This window comes from Biomphalaria glabrata, chromosome 6 (genome assembly GCF_947242115.1).
Source record: "Biomphalaria glabrata chromosome 6, xgBioGlab47.1, whole genome shotgun sequence".
NCBI lineage: Eukaryota > Metazoa > Mollusca > Gastropoda > Planorbidae > Biomphalaria > Biomphalaria glabrata.
Genome location: NC_074716.1, coordinates 36742130 through 36768978, shown reverse-complemented (window position 1 = coordinate 36768978; position 26849 = coordinate 36742130). Strand labels below are relative to the sequence as shown.

General features: G+C 36.7%; 1 protein-coding gene and 1 long non-coding RNA gene across 3 annotated transcripts in view; one reads left to right on the top strand and one right to left on the bottom strand.

Annotated features, from left to right (window-relative positions):
- LOC129926633 (uncharacterized) lies at window positions 1-26849 on the bottom strand. The gene is made up of 4 exons (XR_008778345.1): window positions 26709-26849; window positions 14336-14375; window positions 11799-11903; window positions 1-135 (listed from the first exon to the last, which is right to left on the bottom strand). It is a non-coding gene; the product is annotated as an uncharacterized LOC129926633 (long non-coding RNA).
- The window catches only part of LOC129926632 (uncharacterized), a 48337-nt gene continuing 21556 nt past the window's right edge, over window positions 69-26849 (top strand). Inside the window, exons 1-3 of one of the 2 annotated variants that reach the window (XM_056031821.1) lie at window positions 184-308; window positions 12439-12554; window positions 14247-14410. Coding sequence is in view for 1 of the 2 variants with exons in the window: in XM_056031819.1 (XP_055887794.1) it covers window positions 69-308; window positions 14247-14410 (404 nt within the window). In the remaining variant the exon portion in view is untranslated. Of the gene's footprint in view, window positions 309-12438; window positions 12555-14246; window positions 14411-26849 lie in introns of both variants that reach the window. The other variant, XM_056031819.1, reaches the window with a different exon arrangement.

The window sequence follows — 26849 nt, the reverse complement described above, 5'->3', positions numbered from 1 at the left end:
ATTATAAGCTTTGTAAAAATCACACTACAGAAGTTATTGTGTATATTGTTGTTTTTTTCAGTTTGAAAATGACTGATTTAGATGAGCTTTATCCAGAAGTTTTTCAAATTTCCCAATTGTCTGTAAGAATGTCACCTGTAAGGAAGAAGAGTATAACATTTTTCAAGTCTTGCCACGAAGTGACTTCAGAAAGAAATATAGATGAAAACAGTGTAGACATTTATAGTGACTTATCATTAGATTGCGTTTATCAACAAGAGAAAAATTCCAGTCCATTAAAATTAACAGATAATAACTTAGATATAAAGGTGAGTTATAATGAGAAAAAAAAATATCTATTGATTTATTGTATCTCAAAAAGATATTTATTTTCCTTAGACAATTTTAAATTGACTAGTTTATTCTCAGGATTTTTGTGGAAGTTGCAGCAAGTCAATTTGTCTGTATTGAGAAGGAGGGAAATCAAATGTGTATCAAATAAAATGTTTTTGTTACTTTTGTTTACGATGTAGAAGTATTTTTTGTTAAGGATATTGTAGTATTTAGTAATATGGTGAAACATAGAATTGTTTGTGAGGACACTTATGGAGAAGTTTGATCTGTGTGGCAATGTGGAGGCCAGATAACAACACTGACTGGAAAGCTCTTTTTTTAAGAGCTGGATAATCCAAGTAGATGTCACACTGGTAGATGGTTGACACTAGCCCGATGGCGCTGTGTCAGGGTCTGTGGTTCAGGTCCTCCTCACATCTTCTCTGTTTTGCCATATTTTCTTCACCTTCTACTCTCAATAACATTGGTTCCTATTATTATATGTTACATGTCATGTTCACTAATTTCTTTCAGCACTAAAAGCTTCAAATTCCATTTATGTACCTATTGTTTGAGTGGGCATTATCCCTGTAAACTTTAAATTCTTGGATATTTATTAAAAGCAGTGTAACAACAGTTTATATTATTATATTCCCTCACCATCCCCATGCTTGGTTTCAATTTCTAGTGGCATGTCTGTAACATCACAACCACCTAAAAGTACCAGTTAATATTATGGCAATGTCTTCGATTCCTAAGATTAAGGATGAGTGCATTGTTTCACATAACTATGCAAACCTAGTTAATTGCGAAACCTGGATATTTTTCCACATCTCATGACGACAAAGCCGATGTACGCTGGCAGTCTATTCAAGTTCTTTTTCTGTCTTCTGCGCCTGTCTTTAATAAGGGCTTTCCTTTGGGTCTCAAATGTGTCCCACAGCCTTTGTGGGAGCTCTCCAGCTGTCTCTTGCTGAGGCCATCTGCTGCCATCTACTTTCCTCTATGGTGCCTGAGTTGATCTTTATAATGCTGGGGGGGGGGGGACCTGATGTAGATGCCCTCATGCAGATATTGCCACATTTTATTTATCATTGCTCCAAAGAATATTGCAAAGAGTGTTGGAGCAAGTAGACAACCCTGCTTCACAAGATTCTTTTTAGAGAAGTGAGCTTATAGGTCACCGTTGTATCTGATTTGACTCTTTGACACTCATGAAGTTGCTTCAGTATGGCGATAGATCCTTGTGTGCATCCAAGTAGAGATAGAGTCCTCCACAGGTCCTCATGACTCACTGTTTCAAATGTTTTGGTTTAATCAATGAATGCAGCGTACAAGTCCAGGTTCTGATCTCTGCATTTGACACAAGACAAAAAAATCATGTCAAATGTGCCTCTACCAACTTGGAAACAACACTGACTTTCAGTTAATATATTGAGTGGATAACATAGCATACAATGACTGCTATACAGATTTTTAATTTCTTAATCTGCCTTTGAACCACTATACTTAAATTAATGAACCAATCATGTTAAAACTATCACATATGTCTGTCTCCATGGATTTGAAATTACTTAGTTTAATTCAAAATAAAATGAGGGGCTGATGAACCAAGCACATTAACACAAAAGTTTTTAGGTCTAGGCTTATCACAGTCTAACAGGTTATTGTTACTTTGATTCAGATTATGAGAAGTCATATTTTCATCAAGAATATGTTTCACATGCCACAGCTGGTGGACTGTTTGGTTGGATTGATAGTGATTATATAGCTGACTGACAGATATATATATTGTGATGTTGCTTGTTCAGGCTGTCTTGAGGTCAACTCTAGATGACTTGAATTTCAACCAGTTACTCTGCAAGCGTTTGAGTTTTATTGCTCGGGTGTATTCAGTGTAGTTGATCAACAATACAGAATGAACAACACATCTATTTAACAAGTAAAGAGATGTAGTCAACGCTGACGAACAATTTATCCTATGTTTATTCTAAGAAAAAGGCCACAGTAAAAGTCTCTGTCAACTAAACACATCGTTACCCTAGAGGATTCTATCACTAACTGATTTTCCGGTCTCTAACCCAACATATCCCAAACGTCACTAGTCCCGTTCAATAAGCCTCTTCTATGGTGCGTCGCTAAATAACTAAACTATAAATAAGGTGTCTAACAGATTCCTCCCCCCCCTTGAAAAAAAATATGTCAATATTTTTCCACTACTGTCAAGTCTTACAAGGGCATTTGCAATTTATGTGGAAGACAACAAACATAAAATCTTGACATCTTCATCTTGGCTTGACAGTTCATCATGTTCATGCCAATGTTCATATCATTATACTGTGTAGACTTCCAAAGTTCCAAAGTCATCTTCATTTAATAAACAGTAACAGTTCATCATGGAAATGTGGCATCTCATGGGCACGTCATATAGTATCATCTCTCACAAATGTTCTCCACTGGCAGTAATCTGACAAAATATAATATTTCAAAAACAATTATTGACTTTATTTCCACATTCAATAAGCTTTTCCGTACCACCCTTTTATAAGCTTTTGTCCATTTTTCTTTTATACTCACCCTTATCAATCGAACTAACTTTCGTCAATGATATATGAAATGATTCACTTAAAAATATATCCATACTTACTTTTAAATGCTTAACATAAAATTTACTTATCTCCCTTTTCCATAACATATAAATTGTGCCAATTTATTAACATATATATTACATAATCAATATAATCATAGTTTATTTACAAAATTATCTCATTTCAATGTCATTCTAGATAGTAGATCAGCTACAATATTCACAGATCCACTAATAGCTTTCACTTCAAATTTATATTCCTGTAGTGTTAAGAACCATCTATATACACGACTGTTTTTCATACTCTTTTGCTGTATATACTGAATAGGTTTATGATCAGTTAATAATATGAATTTCCTCCCTATTAGGTAACTCTCTAGCTTAGTAATTACCCATATTACAGCTAACGCTTCCCGTTCAATGACACTATATATTTTTTCTCTGCCTCTGATAATTTTCTACTTACATATAATATAGGATGTAAGTTATCATAGTTCTGCATTAGACAACCACCAATAGCACTACCAGATGCATCAGTTGTGACATAAAATATTTTGTCTTTATCGGGTAGTCTTAATATTAATTCATGACTAAAAACATCTTTAATTCTGTCAATAGCTTTCACACATTCCTCATTACAGACTACTTTTTGAGGTTTTCCTTTTTTAAGTAAATCACTTAATGGATTCACTATTTCTGCTAAGTTCTTTATGAACTTTCTGTAATAATTTACTATTCCTAATATGCTTTTAATTTGTCTTTTTTTTGTAGGTATTTCAATATTAAGTACTTTCTTTATGTTATTTTCAATAGGGCTAATCATGTTGTTATTTACTTTATGTCCTAAGAAAATTATTTCCTCCAATCCTATTTCTACTTTTTCTGCCTGAATTGTAAGTCCACTTTCTTTTATTATTTTGAACACTTCTTTTACATCTACCAAATGTTCCTCCCAACTATTATTAAAAATACATATGTCATCCAAATAACAAATAACATTTTCTTTGTTTCCAATTATCATGTTCATCATTCTATTAAATGTGGCTGGTGCATTTACTAACCCAAAACTCATATAATTCCATTGAAAAATACCATATGGTGTTACAAATGGTTCCAGGACAATTCGTTCACTGACATTTCGTTCACCGACAAATCGTTCACGACTTTTCGTTCACGCGACTATTCGTTCACCAGACATTTCGTTCACCCGACAATTCGTTCACGCGACATATCGCTCACGGACTATTCGTTCACAGACAACTTGTTCACCGACAGTTGGTTCACAACAAATCGTTCACGCGACAAATCGTTCACGCGACTATTCGTTCACGGCACGGACAAATCGTTCACTGGATAGTAACATATTGTTAATATTATATATTTTCGTTGCGTGTTTAATTTATTTACATTAAAACTTTTGTAGCTATTATTTCCAAAAACAAAAAAATTCTAGAGATCAGGTCTAATCCGAGTTTATTTAATTTTGTTGTTGTTGTTAATATTTTGTTAATGAGGACAGTATGTGATAAAAATAATACTTAAAAGAATAAAAGATCTTACAATCTAGCTGAAAAATGTAAACGGGTCTCACTTTACAATAGGTAACATTTTTACTTTCACCTTTAATATACCTTTACACCCCCCCCCCCCTCCATCTTTTGTTTTCATCTACCGGGAATCTACCCATTCATCTGGATACTCTAGTTAACACCTAGTTGAGTGCTAGACAGACTGGCTCCTCTGGAAATAATAAAACTTTATTGGACATTGCCTATACACATGTTCAATCTGTTAAAATTGAAAATATCTACTAGACACTAGTATAGTACTTTCCATCAAGTTTAAAAGGAGTTCTATTTTATTTTTATTTTAGTTAACTTGTTTCTATATGTGACCACCCATTGGTAGACTAATTTTATTGCTTGGACTTCAATATCAAATTTATGGAAACAATTTTGCTTTGTTGTATTGCGATAAATTTATAATTTTTTGATAGGGAACCAAAATATTTCCTAGTGCTGTATATGTAATTAGTTTTTTTTTCTTAGATGTCTTAATTGATAAGTATTAACCTTAGATATGTTTCAGAGTTGAACAGTGAAACCACACATATTGTAACAAATCTAGTACCATTGTTAAAAATCTAAATTAACTCTCGTAAAAACACTGACAGCATTGTGGAAAAAAATACTAGTGTGTATGTGCGTATATTTGTTTTTGTTAATAAGATGTCAATAAAATTGGTATGTTAATTAAACATCTGGACCGCTATTAAGAAGATAAGTAAATATGGGTAGGGCGAACAAGACTACATGACGGACATGAGTGTAAAAGAAGGCCTACATGTTGAAAGTAAAAATTTTACCTTTAGTAAAGTGAGGTCCCATTTAAATGTTTCAGCTTGCTTGTAATATCTCTTTTTTCTTTTAAGTATATATTTTATCACATACTGTCCTCATTAACAAAATATTAACAACAAACAAAAAATTAACAAAAAAATTCGGATTAAGCCTGATCTTTAGCCATTTTTTGTTTTTGGAAATAACAAGTGAACGATTTGTCTGTGAACGAATTGTTAGTGAACGATTTGTCGCGTGAACGATTTGTCGTGAACCAACTGTCGGTGAACAAGTTGTCTGTGAGCGAATAGTCTGTGAGCGATATGTCGCGTGAACGAATTGTCGGGTGAACGAAATGTCTGGTAAACGAATAGTCGCGTGTACGAAAAGTCGTGAACGAATTGTCGTGTCCCCGTTACAAATGCTGTTTAAGGTTTTGCATTTTCTGTTAACGGTATTTGCCAATAACCTTTAGTTAAATCCAATTTAGTAAAAAAATTTGCTCCATTTAATTTATGTAAAATATCCTCTATATTTGGCATTGGATATGGGTCAAATTCTGTGATGTTGTTAAGTTTCCTATAGTCAATACATAATCCTATATCTCCATTTTTCTTTTTAGCTATCACAATTGGTGAAGCATAAGGAGATGTTGATGGTTCAATTATACTTGATTCTAGTAAATTGTCTATTTCTTTTTTTACTTTGTCTTGTAAATGTAAAGGTATTCTATATGGCTTAAGCTTGATAGGTTTTGGGTCTGTTACTTTAATGTCATGTTTAATAATATTTGTTTTTCCTGGTATGCTGGAAAAAATTTCTTTGTATTCCTGTATTATTTTAGTTATATCTTTTGACTTTTCCTTAGTTAAATTATTAAGATTAATCTTTTGCCAAGTTTGATTCTCTTTTATTTCTATTACAGGTATTTCCTTAATATCATTTTCATTGTGATTTTCATTTGTTATTATCATCAAGCATTCTTCTAAACGTCTATTACTGTTAGAATGTATTTATTATTATTTTCTGTTTGAATTAAAGGACCTATTAAATCAATAGCTACTTTCTGAAATGGTTCTGTAGGTTCATCCATTTCTTGAATGGGTGCTTTATTCACTAAACTTTTGTTAGATCTCTTTTGACATATGTCACATGAGTTTATGTATTTATTGATTGTTGCTTTCATTTTGGGCCAAAATACTTGTTTTGACAAATTCCTATAACATTTTTTTACTCCCCTATGTGCTGCTAAATTATTATCATGTGTCATGATTGAAACATCTTTCCAATATTTCTGTGGTAAGACAAGTTGTTTTATTTTTTTGTTATCATTACTTGTTTGTCTAAAAAATATTTTATTCTCTATACAAAATTTCTCCATTGGATTATTATTGTTTTTATCTGATATTCTTGAATATATTTTCCCAATAATATTGTCATTCATTTGTTCTAATGCAAGTTTGGGTGTTGTTTCTTTTTCACTTTGAGATATTTGTGTTTCAGGACTATTTTGTGTTTCATTTTCTATCTCCCTTTCCTTGACATCTGTATTTTCTATTTGTATTACATTACTGGTTTCTTTTTCTTCATCATTACTTATTACATTTATTGTATTTTCCTGTTTCTCATCTTGTTTATCCAATGATCTTGTTATTACCATACTTGTTATGTTTTGTGTTTCTATGTTTTCATGATTTTGTCTTATGTTTTTGTATTTGTTTTGCCAGTCTTCTAATTCTTTTCTTGAACATTCTTTAACTCCTCTTATGTTTCCTACTAATATATCATATCTCATTTCTGGTATCGCAATGCCATCACAATAACCAGTGAAAAATGGAGTTTCAATGTATACCCTTATAGCTTTAAATTCCCTTACGGTGCCATCTGCTAATTCTACTTTCCTATTAAACCCTTTATACCAATGAGGTTTGACAAATTTAGTTTTTACTGCCAAAGTGTTACAACCTGAATCCCTGATTAATTCCACCGGAATTCTATCTACAAACCCTGGGTACACTGCAAAATTGTTCCTATTTCCTTCCATGAAATATACCCTATCTGTACCTTTATTTTTGTATTCCCTACTGTAACTCCTATTTCTATAATTTCCCCCTGTCATTCCTATCTCTACTCCTATATCTACTGTTATTTTGTTCAGTGTATCTATTTCTACTTCCCGACCTACTATTCCCTTTTCTACAGTTAGATGCTATATGACCTTTTCCTTGACATTTAAAACAGGTTATTTCACTATATTTTCTATTTCTATTTCTACTTCTATCCATATTTTCTTTGGTGTATCCTATTAAATCTACTTTGCTCTTATCCCTATCAGAAAATGGTTTATTTGGATAGGCATTTTTGTATACTCTCATTATCTCTGTTATTTCAACTATAGTTTTTGGGTTTCTTTCTCTAATAAAAGATTGTAATTGGGGATCACATTTATTTACAAAGTTATCCACTAGAATACAATTTTTTAATCCCTCATACGAATTTACCACTTTTTCTAATTTTACCCACTTATTGAAAAAATCCTTTTCCATATTAATGGTAGTTTGCGGTTCTATTCCTAATGATGGTATATTGTCAAAGTATTTCTTTCTGAAAGTTGTGGCATTATGACCATAGGCATTCAACAACTCTCTTTTCAAGACTTGATAGCTATCATCAATATGATGGTCATGATTTTGGCATATTGTTAGAGCTTGACCATGAACAAGTCTATCAGTATTTCAGACCATTCTTCTTCTGGCATATTAAATGTAGACATTTTTGCCTCATATCTTTTCAGAAAATCACCAATGTCATCCTTCTGTTCATCAAAACTTTGTATCTTCCTCTTTAGCCATGTTTGTGAATTAGGGTTGTCTCTTTGTGTGGTAGTATTATTTGAATTATTTGTGCTATTTCCTTGAGTTGTCTGTGCAGTTTGAGCTCTGGCTTGTGCTGCATCCAATCTCATCTTCTCCATTTTAGCTTCATGTTCTCTAGTTTTTTCTCTCTCTTTGTCTTGCCTTTCTTGGTCCTCTTTTTGCTTCTCATATTCTTCCTTTCTGATCCTATCTTGTCTTTCTATCTCTTGTCTTTTTTCTTCTTTCTGTCTCTCTATCTCTTGTCTTTTTTCTTCTTTCTGTCTCTCTATCTCTTGTCTTTGACGTTCTTCTTGTCTCTCTATCTCTTGTCTTTGACGTTCTTCTTGTCTCTCTATCTCTTGTCTTTGACGTTCTTCTTGTCTCTCTATCTCTTCTTTTTCCTTTCTTATTTTATCTTGACGTTCCATTTCTTCCCTCACAACTTGCTGTACATAAGCTGCCAAGTCCTTTCCTTTTAACTCCATGGCCTTTCCATCCCACATAGCTGCTTCCTTAACCTCCTTAAGGTCCACATATGATGATGTAGCCATTGTATTATATTTTCACCCAAAATTTATATATATTTTTACTTAGCCTATATTGGTTATGGCTATACTTTAAACTTATTTTATATTTAAGTTTTTACACACTTTTATATAAGTTTTAAGTGTTATGTCTCTATAGATTCAGTAAATGTGTAAATCTAGTCAGAGTTATATTCAAATCTGTATATTAATATCACACAAATTTAAATCTAGTATATTATAGTATATATAATAGTACCATTTAGATCTACAGTTACCAAGATCACTATGACTATGAGTATGAATAACTAGATCTCCTCTATGATCAATTTCAAATTTGATGTGACTGAAGTCTGAAGTGTCTAGAGTAGATAGATCTAATCCAGAACTTATGGTTCTATTTAACCATATGAAATGAATATTTTCATACCATATGTCAAATATATCTTTAACAAGATATATATATCTAGAATGTACTACCTTCATTCATCTTTCCAATTAATATTCAAAATTAGAGCCTAGATCAGTAGATGTACAAACGAAATGTAAAAAAATTTGTGGATCTAAGATTAGCCAGACGACAATGTTTGACTACTATGCCAGTTTTGGCATTATTCGCATGGCAAAATCATATTTGATTTTAACCGCTCAAACTAAAAAGTATTTTAGGCTGATTCTCAATAAAAGAATCTTACCTGCACTTTCTATCATTAAGTGAAAGAATAACAGATCTAATTAAATTAATAAAAATAAATAATATAATATAATATACACAAATGAAATAATTAAATGAGACTATCGCTATGGGTTGGGATATGACAATATGGCACACATTGATAACGTCACAAAGTAGCCAAGCAACAACGGATATGACGTTTACACAAACAAAAACAATCACTATCCTAAACGTATAATATAGCTTTTCGCACCACCTGATTTTACTCAGGCTAACGTACCAAATTTAAACAAAATCTATTTCTAAGGGCAATCTAAACATATACTAATAAGAAAAATGGCACTTAGCTTCGATAAGAAAGATCCCTCTGCTCGGATTCTCGAATATGATAGATCTACAGCAAATTCCACTGCCTCTCTTCCAGTTCTGACTCTGTTCTCCGGTGCTACCAGTGGATACAATCCGTGTCGAGTATCCCACGTAATGCCCCAGATGTCTTGATATGCCACAGCAAAATGTTTCAATTTCTTCGACAACTGTTGATGACCATATGTGTACACAGTTACTGACGAATAGGTTAAGGGTTCTCCTGGCGACGACTTGATTTGCGTAGACGACTACTGACAAATAACAGTCTCTTGACTGCAACTTGATCTGGACGACTGACGAATAACGAATTTCTTGACGATGACTTGATCTGGGCGGGCGAATAACGACTTTCTTGACGATGACTTGATCTGGGCTGACGAATAACGGTTCTCTAAAATAGTTTACTGTTTCTGCTGTTAATCTGGTAGTACGACGAAGTTTGCTGTTGTATGCTGCTTCACTAGACCAAAATGTCCGTAATGTCCAATGTAGACTAGGTGAGACCAAGGTCACCTTTGACGACGTTCCGTTATACGATTAACGTTTTTTCACAAAAAATAAGTGGATGTAGCTGTTTCCACAACTTCAATACTAACAAGTCTAGATATGGTCTAGATCAACGTATAATAAATAGATCAATGTCCAGCAACGACAAATACGACTTCACTAACCTTCCAAAGGTTAAACGCAGTGACCGTTATAAAAGTGGCAAGCAACCGGTTCAATGAGCAAACTGCTCCACAAGAATCTCTCAAAGGGTAAGACAGAGCGATTTAGTTAGCTAACAAACTTGTAGTACTCACAATACTTCTGACAGCGGGCAAACTGTCCTTCTCAAAACTGACAAGGTAAAACTTGATACGACTATGTGGCTCCTACGACTGTTTTCGCAAGCGAAGAAAAAATATGTCCAACAGGTTCACTAACAAACTCTCACCCGTTATGAATGAACGGTTCCTCTGGCTGTAGGTCGATTCAGCATACGAAGATCAGGCGTTGCTAATATACTCGTTGAGTAGACCAGACGTTGAGATGATCACTGTCCTGACGAAGGTCACCCTGAGTTAACGGCTCGTTGAACGTACGATCGAGCAGGCGACGACTGCATGTAAAACTGACGACTTGGCTTGAAACAAAGTCACACTGCGATGATGCTGTGTTCAGCCATACTCCAATGAAACTTTATATCTTTGAGTGCACGACCCTCACCTGAGCAAACGTTCAGCTTCAAGGTCTGGCTCAAGGTTCTAGTTTGAATGTTAAAAATTTTCAAAATAAAAAAAAAATATTTGAAATTTGGCGAGAGGACTAGACAATTATTATCTTAGATTGCATCTTTGGGTATTTCGCATGTAGTTCCTATTCATTAAAGAGTTTTTCAAATTCATAGACATTCAGGAACATTTTTTACACTGTCTTCTAAGTCTAGATAGATCTATCATTAGAATTTTATATACTCTGCATACCCTTAACCAGGATCTTTTTTGATATGCATCTCAAATGACAAAGTCACTTTTAAAATAGGTCTTATCAAGTTCTATATTATACTCTTATATCAGTGTATATATAACAAGGAGATGCCCTTGTACCTTAGCGAAGTGATTACTCCATATGTCCCCCAGAGAGCCCTGCGCTCAATGGACTCAACGCTTTTATTAGTGCCTCGTTTCTCCCTCAAAAGCTACGGTCTGCGTACTTTTTCAGTTCACGGACCAAAGGTTTGGAACTCACTCCCCATTGATCTCAGACAGACAACATGCTACACCACTTTTAAGAAGAACATTAAGACCTATCTGTTTATTACTTTTTTAGATTAACTGTCATTTTAGCTCTCGTGTTTTTGTTTGTAATGTTGTTACAGCGCCTTGAGCCTACATTTTGTTTGTTAACAGCGCTTTATAAATAAAATTATTATTATTATTATTATTTTGTCTGCTGAAGTTAAGAACAATAACCTTAACATGACCTGCACACATGTTAAGTGATGGAACATAGTTTTAGTTCTCAGATTGATCATCTCAGTCAGAATAATGAAGTACAAAATATTTTTTTTATTAATAAAGCAGAGTTAAAAAGGTAAACTAAAATAATCAGAAAAATCCTTTAATAAATGAAAAAGTGTCTGGAAAAATTTACCTTCTTTTAAACATTCCTAAATGTTCTAAATTTGTGCTTAACTTTTCCAATTTGCACCTTTTTTACTTTGTTCCCTCAGTTTCGACCCTGTTGCAGCCTGATTCTCTATAATTCATAAATTTATTCAATCACATTTATAATGTCTGTCACAAAATGTACTTTAGGTAGAAGTGAGAATTCAGCTGCATTATAAGATTTCATAGCCTATATATAAAATATGAAAATGAATATGTGTAACAGTGTTTTGCAAACTTTGGCTTTAAGGGGGACGCAATGTCCTGGCTTAAAAAGGAAGGGGCTAAGAGTGTCAATTTATTTAAAAAAAAAAATATTTTATTGTAATTATTATTCAATCAACTTAAATAATATTAAAATAAAATATAATTGAAATATTTTAAGTATGTGAAGTTTTTTATTGTCCGTATGGAAATTTGTCTTACAATTTGTGCATTACACCAAACAAAAAACATAACTATAAGAAACCAAAGTGTACATTCACACCAGACTCACTCATAATTTACATGTGACAAAGTTTATATCAGCTTGTTCCTATTTAATGATTTGATTGCCAGGGGAACAAAAGAGTGTTTGTGTCTGTTTGTCTATGCTATCGGTGTCTTGTATCTTTTTTGATGTTCAGAACGCAGGAAAAAGCTAGGTCCCCAGGACCCCACTGGGGGAGCTTACAGCACTCCCCAGACCTTCTTGCTGGATGGAGGGAGAATAGAACCACCTACATATCCAATACTAGTTCCAGTAAGAATTAAATTTATGTCTTTAAGTTTCTTTTCTTTTTTATTACTGTCTAAAAACCCTCCCACACCATTCTCTGTGAGTCTATAGCCATTCTTCCAGTGCACAGCTGGCTGGGGGGGGGGGGGGGGGCAGCGAACACATTTTTTTCTTTTGTTTAGGGGGATGCCACCAATAAAAGTTTGAGAAACACTGATGTAAAGCATCTCTTTTAAAAAAGAATCAATTCTGTACACTGCTAGCTCAGTTATTCTGAAACAAAAAAATAAAACATTAAAACAAAGTTTTTTTGCGTTGCACTCTCTTTTCTTATCTTTTCAGTCAAGCTCTGTCCATTATTATTAAGTTGATGGATATTATTGACTCTATGGTAAAATTGTCATCCCATTTTGCAGACTGATAATTTATTTGACCACTCCACTGACTAACCACCCAGGCCCACATCTTCCTTTCTCACTTGAAAAGAGCTGAGATGAACTCTTATTGGTTACAGGACTGGAATGCCTACTCCTCCCATACTGTCCTGGCAGGAAATTCTGCTTCTCATCTTAGTGCCTTATAAAAAAAATAAGCACCCATACAGGTCAAGTTACATTGTAGGCACATTCCCCTTCCTGATATGTTCCACCATTTTCTCTCACTCCTCATAATGTCACTAATGGGAGGCCAGAACTCATTTTCAGTGATCCATGTGATAATTATTTAGATAAATTGAAACCAACTAAAAACAGTAAACTCAATTTAAAACTATTTTTAAATAAGCTTGCTTGCCACTGTTCTGTGCGCAAACCAAATTAGCATTGCTTGGAACCACTAAGAACTTTAGATGATTCTGTTTTGATTACTATTTAAGTGGATATGCTCAATTCCTGGACATAACACTATCACTAATATCTCAATCTGCTATTCAATACAAAAGGTTTGTCACTATACAGCTTAAGATCTCCATGTAGCCTGCAGAGCTATTAACAAACACAAACAAGATTACAAGGAAAGTTTGTGCTATCACAGAAACTCAGGTGGCGTCCAACAGTTCTGGATGAATATCAGAAGTTATGAACTAAAAGCTACCAATAACCACTATCCTACCTTTCTGTATACAAAATGGTTGTTGCCTGTGTACATTTGGTCAGGATTTTCTATATTTTTCTCACTTATGAAAAAGATCAAATAATCATCTATCTGACTGGGGTGCTTCAGACAGAATAGCCCCTCAGTACTAACCTCTGTAAGAAATCCTTTGGCCCAACTTTTTCATTAATATGTAAGCCACAGTGCATTATGCCACTATTAAATAACATGAACCACTGCCTATTTATAAAGATATGTTTGTACATGTTTTCTGTTGACTGTCATAAGATATTGTCAAAAATTAGTTATATATATATATAATAACATTATTTTCATGATTATCAAAAATATTTATCTTTCTTTAAAATAATCTACCTTTCATTTATGTATTGTTTTAAAAGTGGTGTATTTTTATGTAAAAAAAACAAACAATTAGGAGATAGGTCTTGCAAAAATGAGAAATATGGCAGTGATAAAACAGTGCTCTTCACCCAAAGCACAACCTGATAAACAAGCACAGCCAGTAACCTCTCACTATAATCACACACAGTTTACTCAATATAAGCAAGTATTTTTTGTCTTTATTATATTTTTTTTTTAAATATTACTTTTTTTTAATTTCAGAGTGATCAAGAGTTGAGCAAACTACGCTTAGAAAATGAAAGATTAATAACAGAAAACAAAAAGCTTGAAGCTCTAAAAATCCAACTTACCAAAAATATTTCTTCTCTGTATGTGACAGCCAAAAAAGAGCTTCAGAAAAAAGAAAAGGAATTAATTGAACTCAGGTACTTTTTTTAAGTTATCAAATCTGCAAATATAATATCATTGTTGATCAAAATATGGTCCTTAGCTGATAAGCCTTACATGGTTTAAAGAGATGGTTTAAAGAGACAAAATTAGAAATATTGGATACTATACCCCACTCCCCGCCACCTCCCCCCAACCAGTTACGCTAATGGATTTGTTCCCAGGCTATATATGTTTCTTTTGCCAAGGAACATGTCCCTTTTTTGTGTTACTTATAACAATAATAATAATTATCTTAAAGCCCACAAATAAGGGTCCCCCACACATTCCTTTGCCCAGGGAATTCTAGTATCTATTAAGTTGAATTGGATGGGCCCATAATATCTCCGCCTTAACAAATAGTCTTATTTACACACTATTTGACTATTCTTCTGCTTTTCAGTTTATATTAGAAATATTTGATAGGCTTTATATTTTGGCCTGGGCTATTTTTTAGCGGCCCCTGAAAAGGGGAAAGGCGCTATTAGTTTTGTGCCAAATGTCTGTCTGTCTGTCCGTCTGTCCCGTTTAGATCTCGTAAACTAGAAAAGATATTGAAAATCCGACATCACAATATTTTAGACCATTCAAAGTTCTGATGCAACGGCTACTTTTTTTTTTTCTGAAAGCGAAAAATCTAATTTTTTAAATCAGTTATGCAAGCAGTTTTTTAAAGAGAAAAGGCTAATTAGTATGCATTATAAGTTCGACCTAATTTAAAACGAATAGTAATCTTGTAAACTTCCTTTTGTTGCGGAAATTATTTATTTTTAAAGATTTGAATAAGAGATTGAGCCTTTTCAAAACAATTAGATCAATTATAAGACATCAGTTAGGCCAGGGGAGTCGCGGTGGCTGAGCAGTAAAGCGCTTGGCTTCTGAATTGGGGGTCCTGGGTTCGAATCCTGGTGAAGACTGGGATTTTCAACTTGGGAATCTTTGGGAGCCTCTGAGTCCACTCAGCTCTAATGGGTACCTGACATTAGTTGGGGAAAAGTAAAGGTGGTTGGTCGTTGTGCTGGCTACATGACACCCTCGTTAACCGTAGGCCACAAAAACAGATGAACTTTACATCATTTTCCACAAGGTCTAAAAGGGGAACTAGTTAGGCCAGGTTCACATCTAATTTTACATTCGCTTTCACCTATTCTTTGATCCGCGGGACCGTTGGGGCACTACACAAGATCTGTTAACCTTCTTTCTCCATTCTTATCTCTCATTTGTCTTTGAAATAATTTCATTTGGATGTTCTTTCTGAAAATGTTGAAGCCTGCCTGGGTGGACCACTTTGGGGGCCAATTTTGAGTTTGTGTTTCCACACAAACTGTCTTTTGTAACCTTGTTTAAATTACATCCTGCAAAACATAATTTTGACATAATTTTTAGCCATTCATTACCCTTCAATAAAACTGCCCCCCATTTGGCCCACGTATTCTATTATATGTTATGTTTAATTGGAATGACCAGCTTTAAAATGCCCTCCCAAACACTCACTTCTGGCCTGTGAATTCTATATCATTTTCTCCCTCACCCTTTTCTGTCATGTCTAATTAGCACGGCCCGCTTTGTAACGCCTCTCTCTAAACCTATGCCTTAGAAAATGTTCTTCAGCTTTTCAACTCTTGAATGCTTTTTAGCGAAAGCCTTTTTTCATTATTGCATCCTGAAAATTTAATGAGACAACATAAAGAATTCGTTGAGTGACTACACACAGACTTCTTGATCCTTTTTACGTTCCTAGTCAACAAGAAGGATACAGTCTGACCAAGTAAGGAATGAAGAAATTTTTGTACAGTTTGGTTCTAGTTGATTGACAGAAATCAATCAGTGACAACTTGACTTTATGATGGATGTTGTCTTCTAAAATTTTTAAGATTTTGCTGAGAATTTTTGTTCAAAAATTTGTTTTTGGTCTAAGCGGAGCAACAGTTTAGATGAAAATTATTATTATTCCATTTGTTAGCAGATAAATCTAGTCAGATTGTCTTTCTATTAGTCAGATTGTCTTTCTAACAGACGCAAAAACAACCCTCCAAAGCTTGAAAAACTCTGATTCCCCTTATATTAAAAACCTCAGAACAGCAGTTACAAAGCTCAACCACAACAGCAAAAAAACTGTTATTCAATGGATACCAGCTCACATACAACTAGCAGGAAATGAGAAGGCTGACACACTCGCCAAGAGTGGGAGAACAAACTCACAAGTAAACTCTGCACTCTATCCAGAAGAAATGAAGAAATTAATTGTAGATAATATAAATGAGAAATGGACGAGCTCCCATCCAAATCACAAGAAAGATGTTGCTTACTATAAGCTATCCCGACAAGACCAACGTCTAATCTCAGGACTCAGGACCGGACACAACAGAATGCGACAACACATGTACCGGAAGCTCAAAATTGGAACCAGTGAAATCTGCCCATGTGGAGTATCACCAGAAAATGCCGACCACGTCCTCCAAAACTGCTCTCTCTACCAAGAGGCCCGTATAAGACATTGGCCCCAAATCACCCCAATAGAAAGAAAACTATATGGAGAGCTCCCTGATTTGGAAACCACTGTGCAGTTAATCTCATGTATTGGTCTAGTCATATGAACACTCCAACATAACAATGAGAACGATGAAAAAGAAGAAGAAGATAAATCTAGATTTAGAATTAAGATCTAGATCTTGAGGTCTAAACTAATTTAGATTCCAGATCTTGATGTGACCAGGTGTGTACTAGACTTAGATTTAGAACTAATCTAGATCAAAGTAAACTTTCATCTAAATCTAGATCTAATCAAAAGCAGCAATTTCTGCCATCTTAAAAGATATTTATTATCTCCAATCTTATCCTTTTTGCAATCTACAATTAAAAAGGGGGCAAAGTTGGCTGGCTGCTGTTCTAACTTTGTATAGGTATAGATCAAAATTCTAATAGTCAACATTCATGAAATAGCCTACAATTCTGTGGGATTGTTAAAATACCTTTAAATAGCCCTATGCACATTAAAAATCAATCAACTGTTAATGAAGCTGCCTACAGATCTAGATCTATTCTACATTCTTTTTTTTTTATTGCAATTACCAAATTCAGGAGAGAGTTCTTTTGAGATGAAAGTGAGAAGGCCAAAGGTTTTAATAGAAGAAATATAGGTAGAGCTTAATCTCTCTCTTAGCAAGATAAAGGGACTCAAACTGATATTCCCTGACTTGCAGAATGTATCTTCTGCGGCAGATCTAAAGCTACTGGAATAGTAACTAGTGACTAGCTAGGTTTCCTTACTTATGAGGCCTAAATTCAAAGAATGAAATCAAGGACATTCAATGCTGAGTGTGTTTGCAAAAGAAAATCTTTAAAAAAAATATTACAATTTGATTTCTTGTGCCCTCCTTCAACCACTAGCGAATCCAGAACTTTGGAGTTGTGGTGCGCTTTTTTTTCCAAACCCTAACCCTATCGCCCAGTAAACCCTAACCCTATGCGCGTACAGCATAAATAAATATATATATATATATATATATATATATATATATATATATATATATATATATATCTATGCTATAAAGTAGAAAGTAAGGCATATGTATAAATGTATGTACTCCATAGAAATAAAAAATGAAAACCGTTTCACCAATCTTGATAAAACTTGGCATAAAAGTTCCTTGGGTACTGACTTGGACAGTAGTATAGGCCTATGTATTGTAGCCCTAAAACAAACTTAAGACTCTCAAAAAAAAAAAAAGGTGACCAACTCTATAAAAGTATTGTATCTTATAAATCTAGGCTATGTTTACCATGTTGACATGAGAAAAGATCGAAAGGGTTTAGATCTACATCTAATTCTCTAAGAACTACACTTTGCACATATAGTTTTTTACTTTGACACATGAAAATACAAAATATGGTCAATTGATTTCTTTATTTAATAAAATTAAGCTTCAAATTTGTCTTTAAGAAGTATTTTTACATAAATTCGTTCCTTATATCTGCGATGTTAGAAGTCCTGACGTACATATGAGATCAAAAAAATACCCAGTCAGATAAAACCCAAAAGAAAAATCTTACTCTGGAATAAATGTAACCTAACACAACTACACCAAGCTGCATTAAACTTTCAACAAACATTCTTATTAGAAAAAGACATTAACCAACCAGTCGATGACCTCTGGAATTTCATTAAAAACCATCTTAAAAGCATTATAGAAAATCATATACCAACTAAATACACAGAGAACCCAGCCAGACACCCCAACCTCTACCGAATTAGAGGTTGACCAACTCCCTAAGGGGAGAAATCAAAGCGGAGAGGATGCCCGAGGTGAGAGAGGAGGAAATAACCTCTGCTCTAACCAGAGGGATCTCCCTCTCCAGAGAGAAAGACTTTCCCCAAAGGGGGGTTGTCCTCCTCTCCATCCAAACCCAAGAATAAAAATACCAAGGTCACTGAAATAAAGGGAAACCCCTACGGGGGCCTCCCAAGGCCAAATAGCTCCAAGTAGGTCATCTAGAATAAGCCATGGATTCCAGAATTGTATAGTGGAATTGGTGAGGCCTGAAGGCCAATTATGAGGAAATGCAGCTACTGATGGACTCTGAGACTCCTGTAGCTGTCTGCTTACAGGAAACATTTCTGAAAGATAGCATCAGCTTCCGAAGCTACAGTGCTTACAGCAAGAATGTTGAGGATGCAGAGAGAGCATCAGGTGGAGTCTGTATCCTTGTGAAAGACAGCATCCCCCATGAGACCACACTACAGGCCGTAGCAGCTAGGATAACCCTTCACAAGGTTATCACTTGCTGCAGCCTGTATCTACCACCAGGCGCTTCATTAAACCCAACAGACATGGAGGACCTATTGAAACAACTCCCCCGGCCTTATTTAATCCTCGGGGATTTCAATGCCCATAACACCATGTGGGGATCCAACAATACCGACACAAGAGGTCGTATGCTGAAGGATATCTTCCTCCAACATGATTTATGCATACTTAATGATGCATCACCGACCTACTTGCACCCAGGAACTGGATCACTCCCAAGCATTGACCTCACCGTATGCGTCCCCGGACTCCTGGACGACTTTAAACGTCAGTTAGCAATGATCTGCAGGGAAGTGATCACTTCCCAATCATCATTACTAACAATCTCCCCTCATTGGGACGACCTCAGCGGTGGAAACTGAATAAGGCCGATTGGAAACAATTCCAAAAAAGATGCTCCGAGGATATCACAGAAAATATCCTCGATGAACAGAGCCCAGCTGATACCTTTGCTAGCAAGCTACTAAGTATAGCCAGGAAAGTTGTACCCCTAACCTCTGCAAATCCAAAACGGCCTAGCAAACCATGGTTTGATACAGCTTGCAAAAGTGCTATTGGCGATAGAAAAAAACGACTGGTTGCATTTATAAAGAATCCTTCCCAGGAAAACCTAAAGCTATTCAGGATAGCTAAAGCAAAGGCTAGACAAACCATACGGTCAGGCAAAAGGAATTCCTGGAGAAGTTTTGTCGGCAGTCTGGATGCCAAGACTTCTGCTAGAGCGGTTTGGAAGGCAGTAAGGCGAATCAAAGGGAAAGAATCAAATGCAATAGGGCATTTGAAAAAACAAGGACGAACTGTCACGTCCCCCAGAGAAATAGCTGACTGCCTTGCATCCTCAATAGCAGAAAAATCATCCACTGCACACTACACGCCAGAGTTCCAAAAAGTCTAAACCAGGGAGGAAAGACACCCCATTGATTTCAGGTCAGAGAACAATGAAGACTACAACAAACCGTTCTCGCTTGAGAAACTGAGGGAATCGCTGGACAAGTCACATGACACAGCGCCTGGAGAAGATGAAATCCATTACCAGTTACTCAAGCACCTTCCCGAACCCTCATTGGCAGTCCTGCTAGGGGTCTATAACTGTGTGTGGCAAACAGGCGCTTTCCCAAACAGTTGGAGGAAAGCCACAGTTATACCGATACCTAAACCGGGAAGAGACGGCTCTGACCCAGTTAACTATCGACCAATAGCACTAACAATCTGCATCTGCAAAACCATGGAAAGAATGATTAACAGTAGGCTGGTCTGGTACCTGGAGAGGAATAAAGTGATCTCCAACTACCAGTGCGGATTCCGGCAGGGGCGGACAACAACTGACCACCTGGTAAGGATGGAAGCTTATATTAGAAATGCATTACTCAGAAGAGAACATCTAGTAGCTGTATTCTTCGATATAGAAAAGGCCTATGACACAACCTGGAAACATGGCATTCTACTTGACCTGGAACTTATGGGGCTTAAGGGACACCTTCCCCGTTTTGTGGGGGAATTTTTGAAAGATCGAAAATTTCAGGTTCGAGTGGGCAACTCCGCTTCTGACACTCATGACCAGGAAATGGGTGTACCCCAGGGCAGCATTCTTTCAGTCACCCTGTTCAACATTAAAATAAATAGCATCATAAATGCGCTGTCCCCTGGCATAGAGTGCTCTTTGTATGTTGATGACTTTGTCATTTTTACTTATGGGAAAAACATGAACACCTTAGAAAGAAAATTACAGTTATGTTTAAACAAAATTCAGGGTTGGGCAAACGACAACGGTTTTTAAATTTTCAGACTCCAAAACAGTTAGTTTGCATTTTTGTAATCTAAGGGGACCCTGAACTATTTATACACAAAAAAAAAAAGATCCCTGACTACGGATCCATAATATATGGAGCAGCAAGGAAGTCTTATCTAAAAATACCGAAACCAATACAAAATGCTGCCCTGCGTCTCTGTCTAGGTGCGTTTCGTACATCACCTATCCCAAGTCTCCATGTGGAAGCTGGAGAACTTCCCATGGATATAAGAATGAAAAAGCTTGCAATGCAGTATATAGTCAAGCTAAAAGCCAACCCCACGAACCCTGCTTTCGACTCCATATTTAACCCCACAGACGTAGAATTATACAATCGAAGGCCTAACGTCATACAGCCGTTGGGCATTCGAATGAGAAAACCCATCCAAAATTTAACCCCACCCATTGACCAAATAGTCTAAATAATTCTACCTCTGTTCTTTGGCGATGTTTTCTTCTGAGTTGGAGGAGGAGGAGGGGGTGGTATGGTCAATGTGTCCGTCTGTGTGGCTATGGATCTTCCTTTCTTAGCAACAGCCTGGGTGTAGTTCTTTGTCAAGCCGAATTGGCCCTTAGGTAAGGCCAATACATCCGATTTCGCCTGGCTGAAGGTACACCCATTTCTTGCCTTGTACTCCTGCACAGCAACCTCCTGTTTCCACACAGGGCAGTCCTTGGAGAAGGCTGAGTGGCCAGCGTGACAGTTTGGGCATTTGAACTGGGCTGTGCAGCCCTTGTCCTGATGACCCTCTCCAGCACATCTGGCACACACAGTGTTCCTCTTGCAGACTGCCGCGCCATGTCCATAACCCTGGCACTTGAAGCACCTCATGGGTTTAGGTATGTAGGGCCTCACTGGAACTCGTAGGTATCCTGCCTTCACATACTCTGGCGGTGTCCTAGTTCCGAATGTGAGGATAATAGTGGCGGTTTTGACCTCCTCACCATCCCTGCGCCTGGTAATGCGCCAGGCATGGGTGACTCCTTCAATGGCCTCCACTATTTCCTTCTCGGAACATTCCAGTAGGTCCCTAGAGCTGATTACACCTCTGCTGGTGTTCAGACTCTTGTGTGGCATGACCTCTACTTGGAGATCACAGAGTCTTCTGCATCTTAAAAGCCCATCAGAGTGTGTCTTGCCATCTACTTCTACAAGAAGTTCCATTGATTTGTGTAGCTTAGACAAGGAAAGGGCAGGCACGACATGGCCTAAATTGTGCTGATGTGCCTCAAATCAAAAATCAAAATCAACAAGGAAAGGGCTCAGCTTTGTCAGGCTTTCCCCCTCCTCTGTGCACCTGACCACCAAAAATGATGGCCAGGTAGTACAGCTTTTTGTGGCCTCCTTTTTTGCCTCAATACGGCGTCTCTTGCCCAGACTTAAATCTGGGACAAGTAGTTTATTGGTTTTTTTTATCCATATATGTTTTCTTGTTAGTTCGGCACCTGTGCTTCCCACCCGCCATCGAGTCCAACAAGGGGACGGGCCATTCGGATGTCCAGAATGAGCCCGCCAGGGCTACACATGTGTTATACTCAGTCAGCTGCTGCATCGGACATGTGTCCGATACAGCAACTCCCTGATTGACCCTCCAGCCACCGCCCTCCAGCATATGTCGACGATCTATGCTGGTAGCTCGGCATGACCAGCCGGTTGACCCAGAGCGGGCCATCTGGGCCTCAGGTCTAGGGGAACTTGGAGCCAAAGTATTGTGTTGTGGTGGTTTATCCTCAGATAGCCACCACTCAAACACCAGGATCTCTTTATCCCCCATTACCCGTCGCAGTCCACGGCAAACGGACTGGTCTAGGACGTAGTGAGAATTTAAAGTTATGGAGACAGAGTGATGATCATTGAAGGCAGACTTAGGAAAAGAGGAGGCAGACACAATGGTAGAAAAGAAGTAGGGCACTTTTGAGCTCCAAAAGTGCTAAGGAAAGAGGAGCGCAGTTTAACGTCATGTCTCGGGACGGTGATACAAATGAAATGAACGTCAGAGGTCATAATATCGTGCATTATAAAGGCATATTATTAAACTAATAAACTACTTACATAATACAATTTACTTTCCAATGTGTTTTTTTTTAAAGCAGCTAAGCCTACAGTTAATAATCCAGTTTAATTTTAAAGTCTTTATTTTCAATTTACTTTTTTCTTTAAGATTTACTTATGTGCATTTAGACCTCTTAGCAACTTAGCTACGAAATGTACACGGCTAATGTATCTAGGTCAATTCATTACACCTAGGTTGACACAAGCTCACATCACAGTTTATAGTCTTTTACTATAATAGGCTCAAAGTTTTTATTTATTGACTAGACTACTGTGGCATTCAAATTGTTTAGATTCTAAATCTAGAGCTACATAAAATTAAACTAAAAAATTAAAAAATTAAAAAAAAAAAAATCAAACAAAGCATTAGGATTTATTAAAAGAAATTTCTATAAATCAAATAAGAACATAAAACTAAAATGTTATTTAACCTTGGTTAGGCCAATAATAGAATATGCATCCTCTGTTTGGGACCCCTCAACTCAAGAAAACATTAAGAAACTAGAACAGACACAAAATAGAGCAGTGCGATTCATAACAAACGAATATTCACATTTGACTAGAATAACACCTTTAGTAAAATCACTAAATTTAGAAAGCCTTCAGGACAGAAGGCTCAAAAGTAAAGTAGCAATAATACATAAAACACTGAACCATAATCTTCAAATACAAAAACAAAATTTAATAAAATACTCTGAAAGACACAAAGATAAAGGCACATTCCTCATCCCATATGCTAAGACAAATTTGTACAAATACTTCTTCTTCCCTAGTGCTATTAGAGCATGGAATGGGTTGCCTGAGCTAGCCAGGAAAACCAGTGACTTGGCAGAATTTAAGTCATTGGTTAATATGCATGACTAAATGCATGACGCGTAGGACGTAATCATCTTCTTTTTTGAAGTAACGTCTGTATTATATAAGATAAGAAGATAAGATAAACTAACAATGTTATATAAACAATTACATTCACGCGTTCGATTTGATTATAAAATACTAGATGAATTGATTTATTTTTTAAAATATCATCTTTTTGTTCATGTCATTATTGATTATTCAAACGGAATAAATGCATGCTATTTGTAGAAAGAAAAATCCGAGCAAAGCCGGGTAAAATTAAAGCTAGTATACTGTAATAACTTAAGTGAGGCAACTCAACGAGGACATAGACGTTTATTTACATGGAGACATGACAAACACAAAGGGGCATCTGCCTTGAGCATAGCATCTCCATATTGGCTCTCTACTTGGGCGGAAATCGTTAGTCTCTTATGTCAACATCCGACTTGTCTGGTCACTGATAGTGCGCACCTTCTTTCTGCACTATCTTGGATGGCGGTGCGCATGGCAAAGTCATAACATTGCCCCCGTCTTAGCACTTTTCTTCCCGAAAAGAAACACTGCAGCTGAGGTTTGACAGTTCAGGTGGAGGTCGATCAGTGGGAGCCACAGGCGGCAGGGAGCGTGTTCCCCACGAGGCCATCCGCATTGTTTTCCTCCAGTGCCGCTTTCTCTTTCTCCAGTTGACCAGGCTGTTATTGCGACGATGACGTGGCCGTTTGACACACAAAGAGATAGTCGCTGATGCTAGCCAGCTGACACAGGGAGAGTTAGTGGAGGTCAGGGTTGCCAGCCACGTAACACAAATGGAGGTTGTGGCCATCACTGTATTTTCCAGGGTTGTTGTTCTAAGATGCTGAGTCAGCGGACCTCCTCCATGGACGTCTCGTAACACAGTTGTTGGCCCACCGGTAGCCATGGTTTCAAGCACATAGTCTTTCTCAGCCTCATCTGTAAGGTATGCCCATGAAGCATCCTTGTAATGTTCATCCACCACTACATCAGGTTTCGCTGGGATTAATTCACCACCGTTCAAGTCACTCTCACTGATGTGGGCAGAAGTACACATTTCAATCAAGTTCAGATCTTGTAGCAGGACGCCGCATATACAGTTCATGTCAATCGCCTGGATGCAGTTGTCAAGTATGGAGTTCTCTTTTATGCCGTGGCCAAAGTCAAATTCGTTGTTTCTGCCTCGGCCATTGTTGGGGCCCGCATTCGCAGCTTCACTCGACGACATCCAAGGCAAGGAATCAGAAACGGTCTTAAGGCTTTCATGGTTGGAGTTCTCATCAAAGGTACTGACAGATAAACAGAGGTCTTTAAGGTCCATAGCAATCTGCTTGAACGCAGACCCAACGTTGTCTTGATCTGTCCGGCTCGTTGCAGGTATACCAGAAACAAAAGTTTCAGGCTCATAACAGACTTCAGTTAAGGTACTGGTAACAGGTACAACATGAACAATCGCTTCAGGCACGTAACAGTCTTCAGTTTCTTCATTTGTCTCTTTCCCTTTGATTCGGTACATCTCGTTGAGATCATCACAGCAATCATTGTCACGTTTCTCGTCTTGAAAGTCACAACCACAAGACTTGCCCACAACACAGACACAGACGGCGCTCCAATTCCCAGCGTCTCCGTCACCACTGTTTGTGCAGCCACAGTCTTGACCACGCAACTTCTTTACCAACGAGTCTACAGGCAACTCCTCCTTTACCAACGAGTCTACCCCTTCTTTCATTCGAGACACCATTTTATCTACCTTGTTCCCCATACTGTTAATTTATTCACACATTGCTTCATTTATCTTGCCAATAAGCTCATAAATCTCCGGTTCAATTTCAAATAAGTAGGTATCTGGATCTTCGTCTTCATCTATCAAGGCTTGCCGGAGACGAGCTGTAAGCACCTCCTTGGTACCACCAATTATCTCATATCGGTTACGAAGTTCCTTCCTAAGCTCTCTAACTGAGAGTTGGTCTAATCGTTTCAAAGCTGCCATTGTAAATCCTACCTCCTCTCGTTGAGTTGCCTATAATCCCACTTCTGACAACCAATGTAATAACTTAAGTGAGGCAACTCAACGAGGACATAGACGTTTATTTACATGGAGACATGACAAACACAAAGGGGCATCTGCCTTGAGCATAGCATCTCCATATTGGCTCTCTACTTGGGCGGAAATCGTTAGTCTCTTATGTCAACATCCGACTTGTCTGGTCACTGATAGTGCGCACCTTCTTTCTGCACTATCTTGGATGGCGGTGCGCATGGCAAAGTCATAACAATACTATAAAGTAGAATGTAAGGTGTACGTATGTCCTGAATAGAAATCAAAACCGTTAGACCAATCTTGATAAAACTTGGCATAAATGTTCCTTGGGTACTAACTTTGACCTTAGTGTATGTATTGTAGCCATAAAACAAACTTAAGACCCTCAAAAAAAAAAGTTGAATATCTCTATTAAAGCTATAGTATTTTATGGATCTAGGCAATGTTTACCATTTCTACATGATGAGACAAGACGGAGAGGTCACGCATGTGCAGAGGGGAACATCTCTAGACCTAAATTAGCTCTCAATCAAGAAAACATAATTTTTTACTTTTACTCATGAACATACAAATTAGTGTGTATTCATTTCATTATTTAATGAAAATTATCCTTCAAATTTGAGTTTACAAAATGTTTTAAAATAAATTCGTTCGCAACTCATGCGCACCGCGTAATGATACAAATGAAATTAATGTCAGAGGTCATAATATCGCGGATTATAAAGGCATATTATTTTAATTATAAACTACTTACATAATACAATTTACTTTCCATTGTATGTTTTAAAGCATTTAAGCCAACAACTACCTATTCGGTTTAATTTTAAGTCTTCATTTTCAATTTACTTTTTTCTTTCAGATTTACTTATGCGCATTTAGATCTGATAACATAGCT